At 38.2% G+C, this 20990-nt stretch overlaps 1 protein-coding gene across 15 annotated transcripts in view; it reads left to right on the forward strand.

The window, feature by feature from the left end:
• Positions 1–4391: 4391 nt before the first annotated feature.
• The window catches only part of RALGAPA1 (Ral GTPase activating protein catalytic subunit alpha 1), a 131281-nt gene continuing 114682 nt past the window's right edge, over positions 4392–20990 (forward strand). For all 15 annotated transcript variants that reach the window (XM_033063047.1, XM_033063049.1, XM_033063045.1 and 12 more), the window contains exons 1-7: positions 4392–4713; positions 15691–15801; positions 16305–16354; positions 17784–17841; positions 18482–18525; positions 19393–19570; positions 20385–20500. In XM_033063047.1, the coding sequence (XP_032918938.1) occupies positions 4608–4713; positions 15691–15801; positions 16305–16354; positions 17784–17841; positions 18482–18525; positions 19393–19570; positions 20385–20500 (663 nt within the window). In that variant the 5' untranslated portion in view covers positions 4392–4607. The remainder of the gene's footprint in view (positions 4714–15690; positions 15802–16304; positions 16355–17783; positions 17842–18481; positions 18526–19392; positions 19571–20384; positions 20501–20990) is intronic.

Consider the following 20990-nt stretch of genomic DNA (forward strand, 5'->3'; position numbering starts at 1 on the left):
CCCAGCTACAAGCCAGCTTGTGCTGTAACAATGATACACTGAATACTTTATTAAATCTAATTCTTCACCCTCGATTTGAAAGTGCAATATTAGGAGGTAGGTCACAAGAACTCTGAAAAGACTATTTTGCATGCAAGTCAAGATCAGCAGCAATGTAAAGTAGCAGTCATGGAGTGCCAGTTATGAGCTATGTTTGAAGACTATTGTATGATGTTCATTCCTCCGCAAAAGACTCTGATATATGCTGCAAAACATGTGAAGTTGTACTAATCAAAATAAACACAAAGAGATATCACCTATTTATAAAATATCCATTTTACTCATGGATGACATAACCAGAGAGACTGGGGCAAAATATTTCCTTTGATTGAAAGAAAATAATCTTTACAAAATTGTTTCTCCCCTAAAGGCTGGCAGACATGCAGGGTTTATTTTTTGCATTTGTCAATATTGCAAAACTATTTCAAAAGTTGGGAAAAAAAAATAAAACACCGCAGTGGTTGAGTGTTTGAGTACTTTTGGTTAAAAGAAAAGTTGACGCAACTTCCACTGTATCAGAGTATTCACATTTCAAAAGCTCTTTCCTATCAGATATGGGTGCTAGTGCTTACATTAGAACTCAAACATTGTGAGTTGGAGGTGACTTTGCATAGTAAAAGTCTAAATTCTCTGGCACTGCTGGCCAGGAATTAGTAATGATTACACCGGTTATAAATAACTTCCACATGTACGAAAGTTTCTCGTCATGACAGGCCTTTACCCCTTCTGTTCTTTGAGCATGACTGACAAGAGTCCTAGCATGCTAAGGAAACAAAGCTTAGATAATGATTGGTTGTTTTGGTGGTTTGGTTGATTGGTTTGGGGTTTGTTGGTTGTTTTTTTGTTTCAATGGCACTCTCCCTGCTACTTTTGAAGCCATTGTCTGATTTTGATCTTATATTACATGAGAGCATGAATATTCAAGATATCAATTCTGCATGTTTTGTGAAACAGCATTTGGAACAAATAAAACATAGTAATGTCCCAGAGAGAGAGATGTGTTCACTTAGCTTTTGTGTAAGGGACAGCAGCTTGCAACCTGTACACGTGTAGTTAAGACTTAACTGCAATCCAGCCTCTTGCCCATCCCAAACAGGTAGGGAGGACTAAACAAAGGAAGGCTTATTGTTGTGAAGGGAGGAGGCTCATGGCTTTCAGTGGCTAGAATACAAATTTGGAGGAAATCTGGCTTAATGAGTTCTATAGTTCTTGGAGAAATTTATTCAAACTTGTCATCTTTGGTGAGTGGAAAGACTGCAATGTTCCAGCTTTGTATCACACAGAGGTATTAATTCTGATACACTGCTAATGAAACAAAAGCAGACTATAAGCTCATTAAAAGCTTCTTCCCTAAACACAGAAGTATATAAATTCCAGATTTCATCTGAGACACAGAGTTATGCAAATGCAATGGGAAATCATGGGAATCATCATCTTCATAGGAAGAGGATTTTGTTGAAGGGACAGCTAGCTGTTCCATTATTATTATACCAGAAATATATTAGAGGATCCTGATATTTGACTGCTTAGGTAAAAGCAGCAAACATCTCTAGTGTCAATATGTTACACTGGAGTATTAAATTGTACAGAACTGGGGTTTTGATTATTCAGATTTAAATATCTAGTTTTGGGAGCCTTTTTCATAAAGTAAATAGTTGCCTATTAAGTAAAAAATTTGTTACTCGGGACAAACAGGAATACTGCTGCACAGGCAAAGCCATAGACTCAGAGGTTCACAGCACACCACTCCAATGGCCACAGCACAATTTAGAGAGCCTTTTTTCTCAACAACCCTCATAGGAAGGAGACTGAAACTAAATGTGAAAAGATCAGAAGCAGTGCCATTTAAAGAATATTTAAAAATTATTTAAAATTTCTTCTTTTCTCTTAAAGAACCATTTGGGCAAATACCTCTTCAGTGTGTGCACCTCAAAGGGGTCAGGTTTAAGATCTATACTAGCTACCTGAAAGATGGGAAATACTTAGTGAAAATTTGAGCAATTTTAACACACTTTTAATCATGTACCCTTATGTGGTGTAAATATTAGTAAGGCATGAATTCCAGAAACTTACATATCTGTAGGTGTATCCAAGAATGCAAAACAATATCTATTCCTTTGGAATGCTGAACTCTTGAATTAGGCCACAGAAGTGTTTGTGCTCTTTAGGATATATTAAAAAATACCTATATGTTTTCTGAAGTATTTGACAACAGCTGAAATCTTAGGAAATCATAAATCCTAGAGAAACTGAGAGAAGTTTTTTGATACTATGAATAGGGTCCAATTGCCCCATACTACTTTAAGTGTCCTATGGGGCCCTGTAGAGATCACAGAATCTGCTGATTTGGAAGAGACCCATCAGGACCATCAAGTCCAACTCCTGGCCCTGCTCAGGACGATCCCCAAGAGGCACACCATGTGCCTGAGAGTATTACCCAAATGCTTTCTGAACTCTGTCAGGCTTTGATGACAGTTAATAGAAGGAGGGAATAAAGTTCTGCGGCATTTGTCAGAACTTAAAAAAAGTTCAGTTAAACTTAGTCATGACAGTCCCATTGCATATGGATAGAAATATTTTAAAAGTTCTTTCTTTAAAGTGGAAATGCAAAGAATTGGGCACAGTAATAGCAGCCTGTAATGCACCAGAACCTAACCTCTACCTAACTAATCCTGCTCTTTTCTAACCTTCATGCACATTCAAAGAACCAAAGTCACATGCTTCAAAGTCAAGCCTTTGCAAGACCACAGGTTTTCCTGTGCACGGAACATGCCTTTCCTGCCTGGTGTGCCTGCACAAGGAGGTTATCTACAGAAGCCATTATTATCTTGGTTAACACCACTCCCTCCCGTGATATAATATTTTAATGATGTCTTACTCTATTATTTTTAATCTCATCTTGAGTTAAAGATCTAAAAATTAACGGAAAAGCAAGCAAATTCTCCAAATAAAAGATATTTCTGAGTTTTTCAGTATGCAGAAGTGTGCTTACAACTAATGAAATTTAGAAAACAAAGCACATAAATCAATGTATCATTGTCAGATCTTAGAGAGCTAAAATGTACTGTGTTATAGTAAATTAAATAATTGTAATACTAGCTATCACTGCTAATCTTCAGATCTCACTTTCAGAGATGGTAGAATATTAACTGCGTTGGGGCAGACCACAGAGTCCCTCACTGAAGCCTTGCTGACTATGTTCCCACTGCCCTTGTGCTTCTAACATTGACTGTTATCCATCATTATTTTAAACACTTGGGTTATGTTATTTATGTGACAGGTCTGTAAATGTTGACAATTCTTGGAATTTTAAAATGAGTCTCAAATAATTAAATATTTCCAATATTAAAAACTCCAGCTGTTTGAATCAGACTCTTAGCTCAGACAAGTGGATATATATCCTCAATCCAAAACAGAGCACCAGTGACTGTTTAAAAATGTGCAAGCAAAGAGATACTGGAAAGAGTCTTAAGTGGTACTACAGCAGATGTTTTTTGGAAAGTCCAAGAATTCTCTATCCCAGGAATGCAAGCAAAATTTTAGGAGAAACTTGGGACTTTCAATGTTAGTAATTCAATCCTCAGCAAAAGTTGATACAGCACCTCACCCATTTCCCTGGCTGTTGTGGGCCTGGCTGTATGGTTGTGCATGGGACTGAGGCAAACGTGTTCTCTTGAGCTCATTTGGCTTTGCTGCAGGAGAAGAACGGACATCACCATCCTAAAAGAGCACAGAAGACATGAGGATGCCTCAGACCGTCGTGTTGGACCCAGACGTGCCTGATGGTTCAGTCTCGATGCCAGCACTGCAGCCGAAGGCGTAGGCAGTGAAATCAGGGAGAAGCAACTTTGGGCAGGAGGCGGCATGAGGAGTTGCAGCACTTTGGGGATCAGTGTGGAAAGAGGAACTATGAGACACATCGTTGCTGGTTGCACAACTGAGGCTTCAGTAAAAGGTCTGGAGTCGCTGCCGCGGTGAATACGGTCCCCACCTGGATTTTATTTCCTAATTGCTCACAGGATTGCACACTTACACTGCAGTGTCTCTGTACAGCCGGAGTAGCTGTGTAATGGGATAACTACATTTTACTTATAAACAGCAGAAGTAGTTTCCCACACGAGTTACTGTTTCCGAGCGGCGCAGAGGCTCCTGCAGCGAGCCCCTGAATGTCCCGCTCCGGGGCCTGCTCCCCATCCCCGGCCGGGGCTCCGGGGGAGCGCGGGCGCGGCCCCGCCCGCCGCGCCTCGGAGCTGCGCGGGGCAGCGCCGCCGTGACGTCGCGACGCGGTTGCCATGGGGACGCCTGGGGTCGTACCTGACGGCTGTCGTGAAGCAGCGGGAGGAAGGCGAGGGAGGAAGAAGGGGGAGTCCAGGCCCAGCCCGGCCCCCCGGCCCGCGGGGAGTTGGCTCCGCGCCGCGCCCCGCCGCCCTCGCCGCATCGCAGTCGGAGTCAGGAGGAGGAGGCGGAGGCGGTGCTGCCGCCTCTGGCTATGTAGGGGCCCCGGAGCGGGCAGATCCGGAGGCCGCTGTCCGCCTCTGGAGCTCGGCGCCGGGGCCGGGCCCGGCGGGATGTTTTCCAAGAAGCCGCACGGGGACGTGCGGAAATCCACGCAGAAGGTGCTGGACACCCGCAAGGACCCGCTCACCCGACTCAAGCACCTCCGCGTCCTTATCGGTGAGGCGGCCGGGAGGGGGTCAGCGGGGGCCGCAGGTCCTGGCGTGAGAAACACCGGGAATTTGGAGGGACCGGCTGAGCGCTGGGGCGGGGCGGCGAACTCGGGGCCCAGCCCCGGCGAGAGAACCCGCCCGGCGAGCGGGGTACGACCCCTGCCCGGCGTGGCGGGCCGAGGGTGCAGCGATGTGCCGGGGGCCGCGGACCCTGCGGGCGCGGCGCGGGATGCTTCGCTCGGCGCTTTTGTATTGAGACACGGACGTTTCCGTCTGAAGGTGGAATTGCTTTGGTAACTGTGGAAGGAGAAAAAGTGGTGTTCTTCCCATGTGAATTATTCTCTAGAATACACAAGCTGCTAAGTTGCTGCGCATGAATAAAAGTGGCTGGCGAGCGCAAATGGTGCCTGTAACTCCTGAATCCATTCCAATCCATGTGCTTTCAGTAACAATTTATATTTGTGTACGTTTTCAAGGTAGGAGCTACAGTAGTGAGTGTTCACTAGTGTAGATGTGAATGGGCTTCTATACAGCCAGATTCAAAACACTTCTGGTTTGCCAGTTGGTAAAGGAGGACACAACAAGCCCTGAAGGGCTGCCGCAGTTCCATGTGAACTGCCATTTAACTTGACCAATGAATTAGAAATTGTGATTATACTGCATAATTGCCTAATGAAAAAAAAAAACAGGGGGAAACAAAAACAAACCTGGAGTTAACCATTCCGAAATATCTGTTAGTTGCGTGTTTTTGTAAAAATCTAAGTCATTGTCATCAAGCTGTCCTTGAAAAAAGAAGCTTGCTCTGGAGTGTCTTTTGGGCACTTCAGTCCTGTGAATGTGTGTGTTGCTTCTGACAGTTTATCAACACGTGAACAGGGCTGGGTCAAGGGCAACTGCATTCCGTGTTTAGCACAGAATGCTGAATGGATTATTTTGGGTTCTGCCCACAGTCTGCTGGTATTTATGTATCTTGTCCTCCAAAGCTGGATTCTTCCCTTTCAAAGGAAAACAGCTATTGCTCCCTTGTTTTGTATTGGTGTTTAAAGGAGCAGGTGTTCCCATGTTGCACCATCTGCTGCTTCATGAGTTATTTTCTGCAACATAGTAATTATCTAGACTTGAAATGGAGAATAGTTGTGTAGCTATCTAAGAGACTTCAATAGTCAGATGCATCCCTTTGCCTCACTCAGAATGTACCACTCTTCCTAAGCGACTGTACTGAGCCAGCTGTGGCTTGCTCTGTGTTGGTTTTTAGCGACTTCCTCAGTTTAAACTTAAGAGGGGAAAACATCCTAAAGAAACTAAGTACCCCTCTGAATTCAGATTTCCTGGCTAAACTATGTTTAATATATCTAGGTTTGCTTTAGTCTACAAAACACGGAATGTTTTTGATCTAATCTGTTGTAGATTTTGTATTTATGTTGCTTGCAATTTATGTACAACTTTTTTTTCTTCAGCTTTCTTAATAATTGGATGACTTCTGTAAATTGCAAGCCGTAAGCTATGTCAAGCAGACATTCTTATCTAATCTAAGGTTTCTGTGTACTAGCTGTACGACAGACTAAATTTGCTGGGGATGTTTTCATATGATGCCCCCCCTCCCCATGTGTATATCTCAGCTGTTAAAGCACAGCTCCCACACATCCTTTCTCCAAGTTTGGCAGAACACAGTGTGTAAGTGACTGTGTAATTAGGAAAAGGTGTAACAGTACTCTTCAGCTTGTCTGTTTTGGATACATCCACAAGATTTTGTCATTATGCAGACATTCTTAGGTGCAAGAGGTACAAAAACAAGGTGGTTTTTTTAGGGCAGAAGAGTAAGATATTTCCGTACATATTCCCACTGCAGAGCGCGAGAAGTACAAAGCAGATTATTTGAAGTCTTTCTTCTGGTGTGATCACCTCCTTGCCTTAATCCTTTCTCTGCTGCCTCAAGTGACTTCCAAAACATAAGCTCTATGCCCTTTCTTCTGCAGTTTTTTCTTTGGCTAGTCTTCAGAACCAGATTAAAATAAAATTAAGGTGCCCATGTAAGACAGACTGCTTCCTGAGGTGGCTTCTCGTACAGGCACCATCCCACAGCTTAAGCAGTGAAGTACACGTCATTTTGTCCTCAGTGACAATTCTCCCAGAATAATAATTGTTGTATTTCCCATGTGTTCAAGGGAGCCATGTTAGCTATTACCTACAGGCTATCTGAGGGGACAGGGCAGGAAATCTCAGGTCAACTCTGTTCAGCATCTTCCTGAAGGAAAAAATAATTTTCATTTATTTATTAAATTAATTAAAATTTTAATTAATTAATTAAAATTATTTATTTTATTTATTGTTCTTAGCCACTGGAGACTAAAAGTTCCAGAAGAGAATTTTCTGCAGTTTCACATTCAGGAGAAGGAGCAAATTTTTTCTTGTTCTTTAATTTAAAATACTTTCATTAGGCCTGCAAGGCATATTGGATCAGAGTTCATTTTTTTCTTTTTTGCTGTGCATTTTAGTCTTTAGTCAGCAGCAATAAAGAGGTATGGCCTTGGTTTCATGGTTAAGACTTGAGAGGAGGAGAGGGAGTGTTAGTTAATTTTCCTGCTATTTTACCAAGACATCCAAAACGCCAATTCTCCAGTAAGCCAAAATAATGGAATAGTCATGAATAGAGGTGACTGCTTGTAAATTACAGACTTCTGGCAGTCTATTAGCCAAAGAGAAATCTAAAAAATTTAATTATGGTGAAAGACTGAGAGTTGCATCCTCTAAGGAACTGGTGTAAGTCAGGTACCATATAGTCTAAAAATATTTAAATCAGTATAATGCCACTTTTAGTAAGGATCAGAAGAGACTGAACAATATCAAAGCACCTAATATGAAACTAAGTGGATGGATAGCACAAAGGCCTGTGACTTTTATTTTTTTAGCAAGTTTAGAGTAGTGTACATTAGATGGAATTTTTAAAATGTCTTTTGCAAGATACTCAGAATGCAATGATATGTATTCTTTTAGGGAAGTATCCCGTCATTGGTGACAACTCAGGTTAAATTTAGTAAAAAGAGGCAAATTAGTCTGCAGAAGGATATGTAGAAAATTTTGTGTATTTGGTAAAGCAGTGATGTACCATTATATCAAATACCATTACACCTTTAGGAGTCTCGTTGCTATAGTCAGTGTATAGAAGATTAAGGTATGGGAATGACTCAGATGAGAGTAAAATTTATTGTAAAAAGATATTGAAAGCTTTAAAATTTCTTTGTATAGGGGCAGAGGATGAAAAATATGTAAACACATATGAAAATGACTAGGAAATAACATTGATTACAGCGTACCAAATATGAAGTTACAATAAATTATTTTTGTCTTGGGAAGCTCTTGAATGCTAGACGAGTGATCAGTTTTAGGCATGCTGGGGGAAAATGCATTTCTTGTGGTTTGGGTTTTGTTTTTGTTTTTTCTTGTTTGTTTTCTTTTTTTCCCTAAAACTCTTTAGTACATAACTGCTCTTTGCCACTTCAGTCCAGTGTCTGTCTCTGGTTCTCTGATCTGCTTCAGATTGGCTCCATTCAGTCTTTTTTTGTAATTTGGAAACCAGAGAAAATTCTGTGAAAGTCGGGTGACTAATTCAGAATTGATTAAATTATTTGTTAAAGTAAATACAATGTATGACACATTTATGCATGTCACAGGTATAAGGTTTATTAGTGGATGTTAAAGCCCTTAAGAGGCCTCTAAGTAGTAAGAAATATTATTCTTGCTAAGAAATGCTGAGAAAAATTAGAAAGATTGAAGTTTCATATCTCGGGACTTAGTGGTATGTGAGCAAAGGCAATCTGCTTTTCATCATTATGTTGCTGCAGTATATTTCTTGAAACACCTGTAATTATCTGGTTTCACAGATTTTATTCTTTTGAGATGTATTCCTTTTTTCCTGATGGGAAGTGTTTACCCCACCCTGCTCCATTTGTTTTTTCCTTCTCAGCTCTGGGGAGTGCCTGAGAGTCTCGTACAGTTCCCTGGTGCTGGTTTGGTCAATGTGTGATTTTTTTAGCAAACTGCTCTGCTGTCTTGTCTTCCTGTATTGTGGAAGTGCTGTGACAGTTGTGTTTACTGTGTGTGACTGTGGTAGTTGAAGCAGCCGAGCCTTGAGCGGGAATGTCGTACAGGATTCCCTTGGGCTCTGTGTGGCAGCAGTGGGGCCTTGCTGGAAGGAAGGCTGTGAGCTGCAGTGGTGCAGGTGTGATCACTCAGGCTCTGGCTGATGGAAGGGAGGCACATCATGTACATTACAGAGTTAGGTATTGCCTATACAATGATCTTCCAGAAAATATATCTCTCTATATAAGTATCTATATATATATTTTAGCAGTACCAAATCAATTAGCTAATTACATTTTTTAGGATCATTACAGTGGAAATAATATGGCATTATTCTTATAATATTGCACTGTTTAATGAGACTTCAACATCAAACTAAAATTCTATGATTTTAAAATGGTAATTTATAAAAGTTTATTCTAGTAATCTTTCAAGCATTAGGTCTTGATTTATATGTCCTTTTGTTGAAAAAGGGCTTTGAACATTCTATAAATAATTAAAACAACTAGGTGTGTTACCCTTCCTAAGATAATAGTTTAAAAATAATATCAAAATGAAAAGTCAGTAAATATGTTGGTGCTACCTGTTGAATTTGAAGTTTGTCAGAATTTGGAAATATATGTATTTTTTTAAAAAGCTAAAATGTATAAATATTTAATGATCCTACTGTGTGCAAGTAAATCAAATTAATCTACTTGGTTTAAATTTTCTTATAGGGCTGAATTCTTAAGATAGTTGTTTGCTTGTCGAGTTGGGTTTTTTTCCTCCTCCTTTTTCACTTTTTTTGTAGAATAGAAGTTACAGGCCTAGAATCTGTTAATCTAGAGTAAAGAAAAAAGGAAATATATTGTTTCTCATAATTATTTTATTTGCATCTGGTAACTAAAACTGTACTGCTTTTATCTCTGGAGCCACTTGTAAAATGCAAGAAAACAGTATCCAAAGTGCAGGGTGTTTGTATTATTTTGTTTTGTTATTCTTGGTGGTTGGTTAGTGCTGGAGATCTCATGTAAATAATCTTTGAAAGGGAAAAGTCAAATTACATAGGACAGAATGAAATGAACTGCATTGGAAATCCATTCTGATATATTGCTTAATATTAGACAATATACTTAAACAGAGATTGCATTTGTTTAAGGGGATTTTAATTTAAGAAATACATTTCACTGGCAGTCAGCCCTAATGCTTCAGCTGGATGGCTTTCATTGGTGTTGAACGTCATCAACATCAGCATAAATGAAAAATGTTTTATCATTGTTAAAGTGACAGCAAATGAGAAGCTACAACAAGAGTAGCTGCCTGGAGTTTCAGTGGATATGCAAAGACTTATTATTTTTGGCAAGAGTTGTAGATTTTTTTTTTTTTTATTTCCTGGTTAGTCTTAACTGCAGAGGACATGTCAGTGCTCATATAAGTCAGGGATCTGGATGTGGATTGCATGCTGTATAAGAAACTGGGCTTGATGTTCTGTCACTCTTGACTTAACCCTGAATGAGTTATGTTTTGGTCAGGAGCAAAGGGGGAAGATTTACTCTGCTTTAGTATTTTGGCTAATGTTGCACTCGACTTGCAGAGTTCAGCAATGGCCAGGGCTGCTGAATTGTAAGGCTGAGGGCTGGAGCCAGATCAAAACCCCAGGGTAGACAAAAGGGAGGCTCTGACCACTTGGTCACAAAGGAAAAGTCTGTGTGGCTTTAGCTTTTCCAGTTCAGAATGAAAATAAGTGCATTACTATGGAAGTGTTTGAAGTTGCTTAAATAAAAGCTTAAGTTCTGGAACACCCGTGAATTGTTGTGGAAGTATTTCTTAAGAGTTTACTAGTGTAACTCTCATAGTCTGTAAAGTATTAGAGAATTAGCTTGGAAAGCTGGCAGCTGCTTCTGCTCATTCCTGTAGGGCACTGGTGTTGTACCAGTCTGTATGCAGATGATGTTCTTTGGTTCTGTTAACCTACTTACTAATTTGTGAATTTTTTTCATTTGTATCTAAAAGGTTGTGACCAGGAGTTTAGATTAGTCTGATGCAAAATAGAAGTCCATTAGAAGATTGCTTTAAGTTGTAGTCCTTCAAGAATATTTTCTTTGATTAAAAAAAATTGGTTTTGTTGAACAGCTGTTGTTTAGATCTGAAACAGTAAGGGCTAATGTGAAGCCTTTGTTTCATAGATTTGCATTTGTGGTCTGTTATCAGCACTCTTTCACTTTGACAGTCTGTTAACTATGCCAGAGCCACCACTTAGTTCCCGAGGTTTTCTGCTTAACCTTTCTCAGTTACATGCTTTTCTATTTGAGACAGTCCCTATGTAACCAAATCTCTCTACTGTTTTGCTGTAAAGAAACCCTTAAATTTTTCAGCATGGAGAATTAAGAATTAATAAGTTTGATTATCCATTGAGGACATGGAAACCTTTGCTTTCTAGTGGCACCAATTTGTTACAGAGATTGATACTGACCGTGTCAGTCCATATCAGGCCTCTGCTTTACAGAAATAGATCCAGAATTCTGGCCATCTTCCAGGTCATTGTTTGCTGCAGTTGTCAATTTGGGTTTGGTAAGGGCAAGGGAAAGTAACTTAAAAGCCAGTAAGTCTTGGAATAAGACAGGATAATGTTTTCATTTACTAGGTGCTTTGACAATTTTATGTATAAACATGCTATTACATTCTAAAATGCTTAAAATAGAGCATAAAATTAACCACAACTTAATCTGTAATGATACAGACTGTTTTCTTAAATTTCTGCAATGCAGTGTGAACTGATGAAAGTTCTCTTCAGAAAAGTTAAAATACACGTCTGAAATCAGAAATTTTGGCAGGGTTTGTTTTGTTTTAAGGAGAAAATTACATTTAAGCACCAAGAGACACATACTGTGTGAAATAAAATATTATAAAGCAAGTAAGCTAGTACTTTTCTGCACAGGACAGAACTTTAAAGGTAAACAATTAAAATACAAAACTTAAACCGCGCCAAAACATTTTTTTTTTAAAAAAAAAAAAAATCAACCTTGAACACAACATGGAGATAAGATTTGTACGAGCTTTTAAATTACAGAAAATTATTTAGGAAAAAACAGCAAAGATCAGTGTTTCTTGCTGTTTTAAAGCCTGAAGAAAATTGCATTTTCTTGGCAAACAACTTTCATAAAATGCTGAAAGTCTGGATTTTAGGGTACTGAAACTATGCATTGTACAGTAGAAATTTTGGTTTTAATGTCCCTTTGGAATACAATAGTATCCCATTTTTCCCTTTCACATTCTGAGGAACTTTTCCAACTACTTCATATGGTGCCAGATCTACTTCTGATTCCTTCCTTCCTTCCTCCCAGTCTGGTCATCGAAGCAAGAACACAAGGAGTACATTAGTTTGTGTTAGTTATATGATCTGTGGTAGAAGAATATAAAGTTCTTTTGTTTAAAATTTAAAAATAGGAATGAACTGGAAGTTTTAAAGGAAAGCCTGTTACTGTTTAATCCTAATTCACATTTAAAAAAGGCTATGTCTCTCTTCTTAAAAATACAGAAAATACTTAAGTAGCCAAAGCAGAGGAGCAACTTCCTGCAAATTCCCAGTTCAAGGCTAGCTGAAAAGGATATGCTGCTGGTAGAGGAAATTACTTTCACCTCTGCAACATGCGTGATACTTTGAGAGAGCATAGAGAAGACAGTGAGCTGATGTTGGAGAAAATGATTATGGCATGAGAATTGAGGAGCTGTTTCTTTAACTGATGGCAAAGATAGAGGTAAACTGAATATTTTAGAGACATTAGATAAAAAACCAAATCCTTAATTAAGGAAGAAAGCTATAACAGCAGCATATAACTGGAAGTTTTAATGGTACAGTAATCAAGAAGAGCAGTATTCTCTCCATGCATTAGTTGTGTGGGTTGTTTTCAATATAGAGGTAGCTGTGAAATGGAATGATGCGTACAGGTGGCCAGATCAAGCCCTCTTAGGGTCTACATCATTATATCCATGCCATATCTGCTATTTTTCACCCTTCTCTTTTTTTTTACCGTAATTAATCTCAGGATATTCATAATGAATTTCAAACTTCTCGACCAATGCAAGGTTCCAAATTTCTGCACCAGCAGCTTACTGAATCACTACAGGTGTCCTTTGATGATGAGCAGATGTTCTCTTTTGCTGTAGGTGGCAAGCCTGTCAGATGAACAACTGTTTTCCCTCCCTTAGGAGGAAAGCTGGTTTTCAGCATTAACAAAGAGAGTTAGTGGGTTTTTTAAAAAGTGTTATTTTCGTGTAATAAAAGAACATTAAATTAAATTCCCATTAAATAAAATGTTATATTTCTTCCATCTGAAGCAATAGTATTTATTGCAAAATACAGTTGTTGTTAACCAGTTTCAATTTTAAAAGCTTGCTTTTGATTTTGTTATCAAGTGTGATCTTAGAAAGGAATCAGAGTGAAATGTATTTGCTATAGAAATTGCAAAGTCGAGGAATTTTTTACTCTCCTCCTACTCTTGCAAACTGCAACTGTATTTTGAAGGTATGTTTTTAATGGTATTTGGGTGTTAGTGGTAATAATACAGGTCTACCACTGCTCCTTCAAGCATTTTTTGAGGTGACTGACATGTTATTCTTCAGTAAATACATAACAAATGAACAAAAAAGTTAAAAAAGGACAAACTTCTGAAATTCCACCTCACCCTCCAACCAAAGGCAGATTGTCTTACCACAGTACCAGTTGTACATATGCAGTTACGTGGTAAAATGGCAGGCACTGTTCAGCTGGTTATGTAGACAAACCTTCAATTTGTTGCCTGAAGAATTTAGGAATAGTGTCTCCAAAAATTGCGGACTGTTAAGATTGAGTGTTTAAGATCATATATTTGGCTTAGGCATTTGGGGTTCTTTTCTGTTGGTCTGTTTCAGAGTTGACCCATGTGTGAGGGAAGAATGAGGGTCTATTTCAGGAAACAAGACATTTAACATGCCTGCAAAAATGCAGCATTCCTGTGTTTTGGTTGGAAGAGACTATGTTTAACTGCTTCCTATCCCTTTAGTATTTGGAACTAGTATTTTCTGCATCTTTGCTTTGAGTGAACAATTTTGCTGCTTTCTACGTGTAATTCCTATACAGTCCTATAAACATATGGATTACGAGATACCTTCTGTCACCCTTCTTTCTCCTGAAAGTCTCAATCCTTGCTTTCTTTTTTTTTCCTTTAATCCTTCCATCTCAAACTCTTGATTTTTCTTCCAGTATTTTCTTGTTCCTAGCCTAGGTCTCAGGGCCCTGCCCATGGGTGGAAGTGGTTGTAATGGTTGTGCTTGTGCTCTAATCATAGCTCCATTTTGTGCGCATTTCCCTGATGAGCTTTAACATTTGCACGTCTAAACTGTAGCATTTCAGGTGCTGATCTGTAAGTGGTATGGCAGTTTCTGCAAACCCAGAGATTTGGTAAGCCTGTGGATGGTCAGGCACATCCTTGCTTTTCTGAACCACTGTTTATTCCAGCTGAGCTGCCTTGCTTAAGAGTTGATCTTGGCTGCTGATATAGCACTATCTGCTCCAAGAGCACCTTGGCTCTACTACATTCATTATGCAAGATGTTGCCAGAATGCTGTGATATAGCAAAAATAAGTCTGTGTTGGAAACTTTTATAGCAAAATTTGTGTTAAAATTGAGTTAATAGTTCTCTAGAGCTATATAAGAAAACATAACTGAAAATACGCCATGCTTTTGGCCATCCTTTCAGTTCATTGTTCCTGACTTTGTAATCTACTGTTTGTATATCCAGTCATGTGAGATGATAAAGACTGATGTCATTCTAAAAAGGGTTAAAAACTCTATGGTCCAATACAGAATTAGAAGGAGCTTTTTAGAAGATGTATCTACAGGGAAAGAGGGTGTTTCAGTGAATACAGCTGGTGAAAGGGTATAAAGGTTTTGCTTGCTTCACCTTTCTTCATGTTTTGCTTTTGTTTGTTTCACATCAGTATTCTGAAAGAGCAGTTTTGCCATTTAAAATGCTGTCTTCCTGTTCCTCTGTGCTTCCACGGTATTGTTTTGTCCACCTAGTTTCTCAAGTCTTATGTAGTTGAAAAACAGGACAGGGAGTGTCTACACAGTGTGTACTAAGGCTTGATTATTTAAAATGATCACTTTAAAATTAATCTAGATAAATCACTGTGTATTTCTGTATCAGGAATTTGCAGAAAACTGTCTAGAGAGCTGTGGGAAGAGAGTCTGGAAACCTTCCTGGGGTACATTAGAGAGCATATTCCCGCATACTTAGAGTGATGTTTCCACCTCAGGGTATCCCTGAGATCCCATCTTCTGATTTCCTTAGGAGTGTGAGGGAATGAACCAGGCTAGAAAGTAGCATCTTGGAACTTGGAGGGAATAAGGAGGCAACAGTGGGAATCCAGTGCTACTTTCTGCATCCTCCCAGCTTGTTTATCTACAGAGCAGATGTGTTCCTCACTTAACATCCTCCTTCTACTTTCTTTAGTAAGCTTAGTTGTGCTTAGTAATTATAGTTGGAGGTTGTGAGGGTCTTTCTGTTGTAGAGTTTGGCAGTCTCACTAGCTTTATTTCTATTAAATTAACAATTGAAACTAGATTAATTTGTACTAGTCCTGATGGAATTAGGGTTCATGACTAGCATTTGATGGCATTAATATGCAAACAATGGATGTGCAAGAAGATGCTGCTTCCTGTTTTAAAATTCACTAGACACTTATGGCATGCCATACTGAATTTCATTAGCCTCAGTGTGAAGAATGAAAGCTTCAATAATTTCTTTAATTATTTTGTTATTTATTTAAAAAACAATAATTTTTCTTCTAAATATCTGCAGTTCTTGCTGCTGGATGATGGTATGTAGTGGTTGACTGTGAATATTTGAAAGTATTATAAACAATGTTCTGTTCTGTTTTTCAGAGAATGCAGAATCAATTGATCTCAAACAGTTTTTTGACCTACATTTTTCACATATATATTATGTGTTCTTTGAAAACTTTGTGACTATTGAAGTGGGCCTTAAACAAAAAGGTAAGTATTTCAGATAGAACTCTTTTTATCTTGATGCTTGTGTCTTAGTTATGAAATAACGCAGGGTGCTATAAACAAAGCTCTGTGTGGTCACAGATGGCAACATTAGCTGTGCAGAAATATGTGTAAGAACTGACTTTGCAAATACTGGCAGAGCAATGAGATGTGCATACAGTGGAGGTGAGCAAAAAGTGTTTATTCTCTGTGTTTGCCCTTCTGCAAAGTGAGGATTCTTAAGGTGTTATACTTTGTATTCTGCAGAATTATTCTATGACAAGGTAATGTGTAACCTAATCTCTCCCACTTGTAGATGCCATAATAGGAAGTTATGCAAATTTTAGCTCTTATAAACTGTATTTGTGGAGTGTAATTTTTATTTGCAGAAGTAGTGCAAAGTTATGGTTGTAAAAGTGCAGGTTTTCATTTTACATATTTAAGGATCTTTGTTTTGATGATGAAAGTGCATCTTCTATTTATATTTAACTATTTATTTTTGCAACTAGGTCACAAGTCTCAGAGAGAAGAATTAGATTCTATTCTTTTTATTTTTGAGGTGAGATATTTTGAATTTTTTTTGCTTTAAGTCCTATTAATCTACAGTCATCTGTAAATACACTTTGCATTTGACTGAATTCTTTCTTACTTTTGCATAGAGCTGAATTCTTTCTTCCTTTTGCATAGAGCTGAATTTATGTGCTTTGTGTGAAAAATAAAAATTGGACTTGCAGTTTTGCAAGAAGATGTTTAGACTGGAAAAAGATGTTTCTGTGTCTCTAGAAAGTTGATTATTCTTTGGTGGTGATATTTCTTCATAATGTCTTATACACACTGAAATTTGTAGAAAGGTGATTTCTGTTTACTCCTGATACCTTGGAGCTTTTGATTGCATGTTATCTCTGATTTTTCTCATAATAGATTGTTACTGCAGAAAATTTTTACAGATCCTTTAAAAAATATTCCTTATTTTTAAAAAAAATCATTATTTGAAAATTGCATTTCACATTATTCTTTCCAAAAGTATGTGTTGCCTTAGATGAATTCGACACTAAAGAAATAATTTAATAAAACCAGAACATTTCTAAGCAGACTCTATAGTTTAGAAATAGCTTAGAATGTCAAGTTTTCATCTTTCCTTTTTGATGGAGGCTTGTCATTGTAGAACAAGTATTGTTTCTTAAAAATATGGAAGACTAAAAGCTGATCAGTGCTTATCACATGGTTGAATACAAATTCAGTTATTATTTATTTATTAGTGAGGTATGTTGGTGGATGTGAAAGAACTAGTTCATTTGTTCACTAGTTCCTGCATAAAGGAATATTAGGTAATCTGTGCTTTGGAAGCAGTTGAACAGTGTGCTGGAGGGCCACAGCCAGGAAAAATTAGGTTATTTACAAGTTGCAAATTCCTCTAGTGTAAATGTTGCAAGTCTTACATGGTAGATTTGGAATTACTAACCATGCTCTGTTTCTTGTTTCTGGAGATGGTCATTCTATTTGTAGAGTTCTTGTCTGCACTGTTTTGCTGTAGCTCATTACCCCTCAGTTGAGAAAGCTGAAGCAAATATTTGCTTGTGCCACAGAGGCAAGTTGACAGCTGAACATCTTAGCTGAAACCATTAGAAATGTGGAATAACTTAATGCAATCTGTTGTGAACCACAGTAACTGAGACAGACACTCATCTTCCATTCTCTAAGCTGTAAGCAGCAGTGTCTGTCAGAGAAACAGTGGAGCCAGGTGACCTACAATAACATTTGAAGTCTCCAGTGCAGGACTTACAGTCAGTCTGTCAGAACCTTTGGACTTCTTAGCTTTAGGAATGGGGTCGTCTTGATAGGACAGTAAAGCTTCCAAGGAAAGCATTGTGGGAATTTTTTAAGTTGATGCTTCAGCCTCTGATTTGTGCCCTTTGTGAAAGGGCTGTTTGGTCTTTTAGGAGTGATATCTGCAACATACATTCTTGGGGTTTGTTTTTTTTTTATAGAAAATTTTACAACTCCTTCCTGAAAGGATTCATCAGAGGTGGCAATTTCATAGTATTGGTAAGTTGATTCCCTCTCCCTTCCACTCTCCTTTTACTTTTTCCTAGTAGCTACCAATTAGTGGCTACTATGCCATTCATTTCTTTACACTTTAAGTGGCTTAACAGGGGTTGTGGTCTGGAGAATTTTGCAAGCTAGGTGAAGGAAAATAAAAAATAAAATAAAATAAGTGGACAAAGTCCCTGACCAGTGTATTGAATACTCTTCTATATAGATTTAAATCTGAGAATATAGAAATAGAAGAGTGGCTGAGAAAGAACAAGGACAGGTGAAAAGTTTGAAGTTTTAATTATTATTTTTTTCCTTATTTTCTTTCTCTTAGTAATACATGTCAAAACTGACATGGGGTATTTGTAAATAGGGAATGCTGATTTTATGCATGTGATGACTTGAGAATGTTTTACTTTTAATGTACACATCTCAAAAGTCCTTAGGGAAAGATAAGGAGGCTATGAAAGGTGATATTTGATTTTTTTCCTTCTGGCATTGAGTCAGTTGCTTGAAGGTATCAAGGTCACCAAGATTAAATTGGAGATTGCCAAGGACTTGTTTAAAAGTGGCTATCAAGTCTGACCGAGAACTCTGACATTTTATTTAATATAGAAAGAACAAAAGCAAACATATTTTTTTCTTTTTTTAGGGTTGATTTTAAAGAAGCTTCTTCACACTGGAAATTCATTAAAGGTATTGCAAAAAGTTGCATGCGCTTTTGTCTACAATACTTAAAAGTACAAATAAGAACATAAGGGAAAACTTTTACAGTAAAAACCCAGGAATGAAAACCAGATCGTGACTTGTGTGTCCTGAAAGAATGACTCCAAATCATCAGCTTTGTCTCAGTTAAAACTACTCACAATAGTAATGTGTTTATGTAGCATAGCCAGTGGATTTTAAAGAATTTTGTATTAACGAAGTAGGAGGCATTAACTGTTCATTGTTAGGGCAAGGAAGCTGATTTTGGGGCTCAGGCTACCTTGGAAGATTATCTATGCCAGGGAGACCTGAGGGTGGGGAGAGTAATTTAAATGGTTGGGACAAAACAGCTGCACCATTCCTCTGGAAACCACCTGCAGGATTCTCTGGTACTGAAATTCTCCAGAATGAGAGCCAGGAAGGGAGTGCTCTAGGACTCTATTAACTTTTTTGCACGAGAAATGGAAGAAGGTAGAATTGGTCCTTCTGACACAGAAAGCTCACTCACTCTGTTGTTATTATTAATGATCATATTTAGAAATTTTATGTTGGTCTTTGTATTTTCTGAAAATTAATGTGGCATGTCACAGTGCTGTAGTGAAGCAAGTGATTAGATGTGTTGGTTTACTTCTTTCAGAGAAATCCATGTGAGAAATTCTTTGAGACAAACAGCAGTGAGGGTGCCAGGATTGCCCTTGCATTTCATCAGGAGCAGCAAATGTGTTAGTTTGGCTCTGCTAGTTGCTGGGGGTCAAACTATCTGTCCTCATTTTTTTATTGTTCTCCCTCCAGGACAAATGGAAATGCTTTTGTGTGTTCTGGCACAAGATAACTTATTCCATGTTTTTTCCCTTTAAGATACGTCGAGAGGGTGTGCGTCTCTTTCTTTTGTGGCTGCAAGCACTTCAAAATAACTGTAGTAAAGAACAATTATGGATGTTTTCTTGCTTGATTCCTGGATTTACATCACCACAATCTGAATATGGTCCCCGAACACTAGATAATCTCATTAACCCTCCCCTTAATGTCCAAGAAAGTAAGTAATTCGGTAATATTCGTCAATTCTCAACATAATTCAAATCTTGTCACAGGCAAGGCAAGTTGAAGTAACTGACATACTTGCATGTCCAGGGAGATAACTGAGCTGAGATGAGTTTCTAACAGTTTTTCAGGTGGTCTTTCTGTAGCAATTTCTGTCTTTTCTGTTGTTTTTACTTGTAGAGGAAAGCGGTGTCTCCATGACTAGTAATTAAATTTGCTGAAACACAGCAGACAATTTCATGGCAGGATAGCTCTGCAAGTGAAATTTTACTACCTACTTAAGCCCTTTTTTGGAGTTATCTTATGAAATTCACGGTGCAAAGATTGTTATGTGAATATCCAACTACAGGAGCAGGAGAAAAATCGACTCTGAACTACCTTCATTGTTGAGGCAGAGAAGGTTACAGATAGTAAAACTTAGAGGATATGTGACTGATCAACTGCTAAATGGGAAAATGGTGAAAGATATAAATAAAGATTTGGCATTTGTGTGCCATAAGTGTTACGCTATTGTTTGCATAAATTCCAAAAGAAATTTTAAAAAATGTGAATTTGGCAGGTAGATTCCAAAAGTGATTATAGAAAACCTACTTATTGTCTGCTGTGCCTTCTATATGTGTAAGAAATTTGTTCCATGGTGGTTTATAAGTTAAAATTTCCTGATTTTCATTAATCTATGGGTGGACTGTTTTACCTGTAAGCTGTCTCTGCTTGCTGCAGTGCACGTCTACTTTCATAACTTTGTAGATGTTTATGCATGAGAAGAAATGGTCTAAACGTTAGATGTACTTCTATTTTTCTTTAAATAGCTCAAGTGACTATAGAAGAAATCACTCCACTTGTTCCTCCACAATCAGGAGATAAAGGACAAGAAGATTTAACAAGCTATTTTTTAGAAGCACTTTTGAAATACATGGTAATTCAGGTATGTTCTATAGTTTTCAAGCAAACAGGTATGAAACAATTAACACCTCTCTGTCCTTAACAGTAAGTTTTTTACTTGTGGCACTGCAAATGCATATAAAAGTGTTTTAAAGAATCCCTCCTTGCCATTCCCTTTTTGTAAAAAGCAAATTTGTCTAGAAAAATGTTTCCTTGTCTTCTGTGTAAAGATTCCTAGATCTATAACCACAGGATCTTCCATCAGATTGTAGCATGGAAACAAAACAAGACTTGTCAGTCACTTCTAGCAATGCTGATATCATCTCCCTTCTCATTTTCATCTCCCGTTCTCTGTACTGTTGTCTTGAACCAGTGGATCAACTGTGTACAGAAAATGAAGAGTTGAATGAATATTTAGTCCATTGTGTGCAACTCAAACACACACGAAGTTCTTCCCTTAGAAGTCTGACAATTCCATGGCATCCCTTTATCCCTTTATCCATCACAGTTCTGTGAATTTGCCATGCTGGAAT

This window comes from Catharus ustulatus, chromosome 6, assembly GCF_009819885.2.
Source record: "Catharus ustulatus isolate bCatUst1 chromosome 6, bCatUst1.pri.v2, whole genome shotgun sequence".
Classification (NCBI taxonomy): Eukaryota; Metazoa; Chordata; class Aves; order Passeriformes; family Turdidae; genus Catharus; species Catharus ustulatus.